At 31.8% G+C, this 7,775-nt stretch overlaps 1 protein-coding gene across 1 annotated transcript; it reads right to left on the bottom strand.

The window, feature by feature from the left end:
• Positions 1–201: 201 nt before the first annotated feature.
• LOC132744803 (acylglycerol kinase, mitochondrial-like) lies at positions 202–6,399 on the bottom strand (the record flags this gene model as incomplete). The annotated part of the gene is given in 7 exon segments (XM_060733581.1): positions 202–518; positions 1,487–1,583; positions 2,143–2,210; positions 2,806–2,915; positions 3,746–3,963; positions 4,308–4,387; positions 6,333–6,399. Coding segments are annotated over 7 exon segments (757 nt in total), but the record flags the coding sequence as incomplete, so codon positions are not given.
• Positions 6,400–7,775: the final 1,376 nt, after the last annotated feature.

Raw genomic sequence — 7,775 nt, 5'->3', positions numbered from 1 at the left:
TAACATGTAAAATATACGCTTAAATACTTAAATAAAACAATATTCTTGATTTCTAAGTAACAATAGTTCAATATGTCTTCTTAAAAAATAATGATACAGACTTTACATAATTTATTTCAAGTTCATACCTTCTATTGGAATAACAAACTATGGCCCTTAAAAGGAGCCAAAGGATTTGTTAAAACTGAAAACACAGAAAATATAAATACAATGTAATCTTGTATACCAGTACATTTCTTAAACATAAAAAGGGCAATAACCCACGGTAATCATCACAGTTAATAGGTACAGCTAGGCTGGGTTTTACATTTCATACTTGTCCAATCATACATGTCTTGACAGGGCAGTGAAACTTTGCTATACTGTATAAATATAAAATGTCTGTCTAATCAAGACATCAATCAGCTTGGAGATTTATCAACACTGGTGAATACATTCAACTTATTTTTCAGTAAAGTCACTTCAACTGGCAAAGCTTCAAATTGTTCTCCATCTATAGAATACCACAGTTCTTCTCCCTGTAAATAATAAAACATAAAATAATGCCATACTTCTATATATAACACACAGATGTTTCATTCTCACTCTCTTTTTTCTAGCCACATTATAGCTTTAATTGTTTACAACAGATAATAAATTCACCAATCCCTTGCTATTACTGGAATGCCACCAATATTATACCTAGGTAACATGTATATAAGAATAGCTTTATATCATATTTATTTTATTTTGCCACATCAAGATAAATATCTGTTGAAAAATATGAAAATGACAAAATATCATTCAAGAAGAAAACACTTCCATTTTTTATATTTATTGATTTTTTTTATTTAACCTTTTTTCAAATGAAAATCAAATAATCTCCATACTGCCATCTATCCATATATCAAGTTTCATTAAAATATTTTCAGTACTTTTTGCGTTATCGCGGGATCCAGTTTTGTGGACGGACGGACTGACGGACGGACGGACTGACGGACGGACTTTCTAACAGGACAGTAATTATGTGGCTACTCTATTGTTCTCTCTATTGTTCTTTTTAGCCACACAAAAGAAAATAGCCACATAAAAGCATTACGGAATGAATGACATCAAAGAGAAAGAACAGTTACCTATTGTCCCTCTAGCCACATAATTACTCTCCTGTGAGTGCGGACAGACGGACAGACGGACGGAGGGTAAACCTAAAGTCCCCTCCGGTAAACCGGTAGGGGACTAAAAAAATAAGTTTAACTATGTAAAATCAATAATCTACAATGTAAAATCAATGACTTACAATGAAAAATCTATGATTTACAATCAGGCAGCTTGGTGGAATGTAACTTTCATTAAGAAATTATAAGGGGATAAAGCTTCAAAGTCTTAACATTGTAATTTTAAAGCATAAATACACAATGCCTTGACATTAAATGTCATCATTGTAGATTACAAACATATACTGATGTTATCTGAACATAATATCTATTAAAGAATTGTAAGAGCATACATTTTTAACTTTAGGTGTAAACTTCACTTTTCTACACAATATTTGTTTATTGTCATCACTGCCCACTGACCAAACAGATGCATTAAGTCGTCTCCATCTGCAAAGAGTAAACATGTTAAATTAATTAATGATTTACAGTATTTAGAATGGAACAAAAACACTTTAACAACTTCTTGTGCAGGTCAGTGAGAGTTGTTCTTTTTTATGACACAACAACACCGTATAGGTGATATTGCAATTTTCTAGCCTTACTGGTCAAAGACAACCCATTGTGCCCTTCCATGAATATTTCAGGCACGAACCTGACTAAAACCACCGCTGTTCCATAATCTTGCTGGATAGCCTCCTCACATGAAAGAATCCAAAGTCTGTGTCAGAATTCGAATTCCCAGCAGTGAGGCGTGAGTTGTTTGAAGTAAATGACCTGAACCACTTGGCCACAGACGGCCATCTGATGTTTGGTAAGTATGCCAAACTTGTTAAGGTAGGTAGTAAATATTAATGAAGAGATCTGCAGGTAAAATTACATATGCTCATCTTGCGTAGAAGTTTGTACATCTATCCACTCTTACTACCTCAGTATTCATTTACATGCAAAATACAATGTAACAAATATATGACTTTAGCAGTGAAAATCAGTAGGAAATATTGCATACCCTTCGGAAATGAAGTCAGTTTTAGAAATGTTTTCCGGTCCTAGTCCCATCTGGATTCCCTTTATTTTCTGTAACAAAATGATAAAAACTATTATCACAAAATGATAAAAATAGGGCTTTTTTTGGTTTGGCTTTACATGGCACTAACACGGTCATATGGCAACCTTCCAGCATTACTGGTAGATACTACTTAGTTAAAGCACAAACAGACATCTTAGTAGAGCCACCCACATTCTGTAAGCTAGCTGGATAGCTTCCTCTCAAGGTAAGAATCCAATGTCCTTGGTGAGATTCGAACCCACAGTGGTGAGGGGCAAGTGGTTGAAGTCAGTGACATTCACCACTTGGCCACAGACACCCCTAAAAAACATTGAATATACCTGTGTAATTAGAGCTTTTATAACAGCATTATGACCATAAGAATGTAAAACATTTTTTCCAAAAAAAAAATCATTTACTGCAATCAATTATCTGGAAATATTAAACAGCTTATGTTTAAATGTTAACTTATTGTGAAAAGACATAATCTCATATCAAATAACATTATATGTTGATCTATTAATTATTACAATATAATAGATTTGCATCTCAAGTTATACTTCACCGACATTACTGGTGCCACATTTCACATAACAATTAAAGGTATAAAGTGTCATAATTTACCTGTTGAGGTTTATCTAAATTAGAGGTGAGTGTTATCTCAACTGTTTCTACATCTTCCTTCACTAGAACCTCATTCTCATATTCATCTTCTTCCTCTTCAATTTGAACAGCTAAAACATGAAAACATGTTCTTATGATTTACTGTATACAAATGATAATTATTCCTGCTGCTAGAAAAATATTTCTGAAAAATATGAGGGAATCCTTATAACAAGAGGGCCATAATGGCCCTGGATTTCTCATCTGAGATACACTACTAGAAAAGGGTCACACATCTTATTTTTCAATGATTAAAAGTCAGTAATAAGGTCACACTGGGTTTGTCATTTCTAACCCAAGCTGTATTTGCAGATGTCTGCTAAAAAATACTTCATGACAAATATCTGTAATTTCACACTAGATCAAAGTGCTCAATATGACAAAGATTTTTTTTATCTTTTTTATTTTTGATGTTATAGTTTCCAAAAAGTTACTCATTTGCAATTTACCAATAATGTGGCTTTAATTATGTGCTTTACTTTGTAATTCTATATAAACTAAGAGACCCCAAGGGCTGGGTCAATTTTGACACAAGGGGCATGATTTATATAACTTTTGTAGAAACCAAAAGGTGATTCTATATGCAAAATATCTAAACTCTGGGCACTGAACTTTCAAGAGATGAATATTTTTATGTTTTTATCTTTCAAAATTATAATACCAAATACACAACAGAGGGCAGTGAACAGTATAAAGGAAGGTCTGACTGAATGGACAAGCAACCCAACCTTATATGGTGGCACAAATTTGGTGCTTTAACCAATTGAACTCAAAGGATTAGCTGAGATTAAACATCTATTTTAGGTCATTTTGAAAAAAAATACTCTGGTGAACTTTGCTACAATGACAAGAAAGTAAGTCCTTGAAACTATTTACATCAACATTATATAATAAAATATACCTTGGACTGGTTTCTTAGAACCTGTTATTTTGTACAGAAGACTGGTAATCCAGCTTTGTTGTTGTTTCTGTGGCTCCTTTTTCTTTTCAGTTCTTTTTGGTACATCTGTCTCTTTGGCTTCCATGTATTCTAATGTACCTCCAACAACAGGAGGCCATCTCTTCACTGTAGCCCACATGTACGTAAATCTTTTCTTCAAAGGACCAAGGAACCAGTACCTAGAAGTAACAAAGTCAAACATATACATGTACATTGCTTAAATCTGTATTGTCATCACATCTAAATGTATTTCAAAATTTTACCCAACAATTGTAAAAGAATTTGAAATCTAAAATGTTTAAATACAAAGTGGCATAGAATCAACATAGAAAATAAAGTAAATGATTAATCCTTTATACCAACTGACAGATTAATAAACTTGATTTACAATATGCAAGTACATGTATTACATTATTCCAAAGTAAGAAACAAATATTCTAATCTGGTATCCTTAATCACATGAACAACAACTAAACCAAAGATATAAGATTAAATATATATGGAAAACCAACTGATTACATACTTGGGTGTTTTCACCTTTGCATCATTGTAGGCTCCCATCTCTAAACTACACAGAGCATATGTTGACCTACCATCTTCTCCCTAACCATCAGAAAGGAAAAAATAATATATGAATACTAGGGATGTGCGGTATTACCGGTATACCGGTATACCGCGGTTTCGTTCAGACGCGGTACGTACCGGTACGACCCCTAGGAATACCGGTTTTTTAATTTATATAATTTAACATAATATTTTTGTAAGATTCGGACGTTATTTACCCTGTAATCTGTGTTTCAACTTTCAACCTAAATTAAAGTGGAATTCCAAGTCTATTTTTAGAGCAGCAGTAAATGCACAGTATAATACTCTAACGAATAATTAGTCGCGGAAAGGTCGGATCGTTTCCCGGTTGTTTTTCATATTTATTATGTAGTGTAAATACATTTCATCCGCCGACATTTTTATAATTTCTATATATCATTCTTCATTTAAATGCATTAAAAGGGACACCCATGTTAGTGCTCAGTCTAAGGCTAGTAAACATGTTGACGTATTGACGAGTGGCGACAATAACAAAACGTAAAGCATTTAGACATAGCCCAACTTGTAAACAGCTCATACCGTCATGGACGAATTCACCACGGTCAAAAATCCAAAGGGGAAATCGGATATTTGCTCTTTCTTTTATTTATTATTTTCCAGTCAGGTAGACAGATGTTAGTTGAAAGAAATAAAGATATTAATCTGTTTTTCTAAAATGTATTGTGTTTTATCAAAATGTTTAAACATTCTTATGGCAGTTGGTCTTAGTTTGCATAAGTTAAACATTAAAAAGTGTCTTCATAATACCGTGGTACATACCGCGGTACACAGGTGAAATACCGCGATATACCGCGGTACAAAAAAATTGGTGGTACCCATCCCTAATGAATACACAGTGATCAAAATATCAGATTATATGTGACAGCATATACAGTGATCAAAATATCAGAATATATGAAACAGTATATACAGTGATCAAAATATCAGAATATATGAAACAGTATAAACAGTGATCAAATATATGTGACAGTATATACATTGGTCAAAATATCATTATATGTGACAGTATATACAGTGATCAAAATATCAGATTATAATTATGTGACAGTATATACAGTGATCAAATATGTGACAGTATATACAGTTATCAAAATATCAGATTATATGTGACAGTATATACAGTGATCAAAATATCAGAATATATGTGACAGTATATACAGTGATCAAATATATGTGACATTATATACAGTGATCAAATATATGTGACATTATATACAGTGATCAAATATATGTGATAGCATATACAGTGATCAAAATATCAGAATATGTGACAGTATATACATTGGTCAAAATATCAGATTATATGTGGCAGTATATACAGTGATCAAATATATGTGATAGCATATACAGTGATCAAAATATCAGAATATGTGACAGTATATACAGTGATCAAAATATCAGATTATATGTAACAGTATTTACAATGATCAAAATATCTAAATATATGTAACAGTATATACAGTGATCAAAATATCAGATTATATGTGACAGTATATACAGTGATCAAAATATCAGATTATATGTGACAGTATATACAATGATCAAAATATCAGAATATATGCCAGTATATACAGTGATCAAAATATCAGACATTCAACATTATTTTCTTGAATCAACAGTCAAGACTTGACATGAATTCCCAAAACATCACAAAACATACATTTTTGTATGTGCTACATCCCAGGACTAAATATCAAAAACCTTTGATCTTTGATTCAAATAACATCATCTTTTAAACCTCCTTTAAAATATATAGTTTTTTATGTTAATAAACAAATCTTTATTAATAGTATCTTAATGATTAATTATCAGCAAAATAATTGACAATACATGTACAGCAGTACACAGGATTATTTTTATCCACACCTTACAGTATTTCTAAACTCTTACCACTGAGTAGGTGGAGTTAATCTTTTCTTTTATATCAGTATAGTAATTTTACCTGTAATTTGATAACATCAATCTTTTGAGTAGCACCTTTAACAATAGCCATAGCTGAGTCTAACATTCTTCTGTAAAGATATGTGTTTAATCTTCTCATTGACAAAGTTGAATATTGAAATTGTTGTGGTTAAAACAGGATAAATGAATAATCTGATCATACATTTTACATTAAAGTGATATTATGCTCATATTTTCTTACTCAAGTTAAGCTGAATTGACTTTATATTTCTAAACTGTTTAAATGGTGTTTGACCAACAGTTGATATTGGAAAATATTCGGGATAAAATTATAAATCTGCCTAAAATATAAAAAGACTGCCCCACTCTTTTTATAAACTGAGCGTTATATAGGTAAATTGTAATAGATATTAACAGAAATTTTATTTGGATCTGTGCACTTTTTATTGTTTATTGGAGCTGAATTATTAAATTAAAAGGAATTATGGCAAAATGAAAATTTATTTGGATATTCATCTGTTCACTCACTATGTACCCTTGGATGGGCATAAAATCACTTTAAAAGCTAAATTTATAGTTAACAAAATTTCAATAATAAACAAGAACTGTCGGAGGACAGTAACTCTCGACTATTCGAAAATTTGTCACAAGGGTGTTTCATTGAGTATAATAATGCTTAGCTATATGAATACATAAAATTGTCCGAAAAGGTACAAACCCTTCAGTAGGTATGGAGATACTGTCTAACAAGCAAAAATTTACCTAGAATTTCTAAGTAAAAAAAGGGGCATAATTATGCAAAAAAGCAAATCAGAGTTATGGGACTTGTGCCATTTATCTTAGATAATCACAGAAAACAAGTATGTGAAGTTTCAATCCATTCCCTTCAGTTGTTATGGAGTTACAAGCTTACACGCAAAAACTTAACCAAGAATTTCTAAGTTGAAAAAGGGGCATAATTATGTAAAAAAGCAAATCAGAGTTATGAGACTTGTGCCAATCATCTTAGATAATCACAGAGAATAAGTGTGTGAAGTTTCAATCCATTCCCTTCAGTAGTTATAGAGATACCAGCTTACACGCAAAAACTTAACCAAGAATTTCTAAGTTGAAAAAGGGGCATAATTATGTAAAAAAGCAAATCAGAGTTATGGGACTTGTGCCAATCATCTTAGATAATCACAGAGAATAAGTGTGTGAAGTTTCAATCCATTCCCTTCAGTAGTTATGGAGATACCAGCTTACACGCAAAAACTTAACCAAGAATTTCTAAGTTAAAAAAGGGGCATAATTATGTAAAAAAGCAAATCAGAGTTATGGGACTTGTGCAAATCATCTAAGATAATCACAGAGAAACAGTGTGTGAAGTTTCAATCCATTCTCTTCAGTAGTTATGAAGATACCAGCTTACACACAAAAACTTAACCAAGAATTTCTAAGTCGAAAAAGGGGCATAATTATGTAAAAAAGCAAATCAGAGTTA

The sequence above is a fragment of the Ruditapes philippinarum genome, unplaced genomic scaffold, assembly GCF_026571515.1.
Source record: "Ruditapes philippinarum isolate M1 unplaced genomic scaffold, ASM2657151v2 ctg11765_1_1_1_1, whole genome shotgun sequence".
Lineage (NCBI taxonomy): Eukaryota > Metazoa > Mollusca > Bivalvia > Venerida > Veneridae > Ruditapes > Ruditapes philippinarum.
Note: the sequence above shows the minus strand (reverse complement) of the source record. Positions and strands in the feature narration are given on the sequence as shown.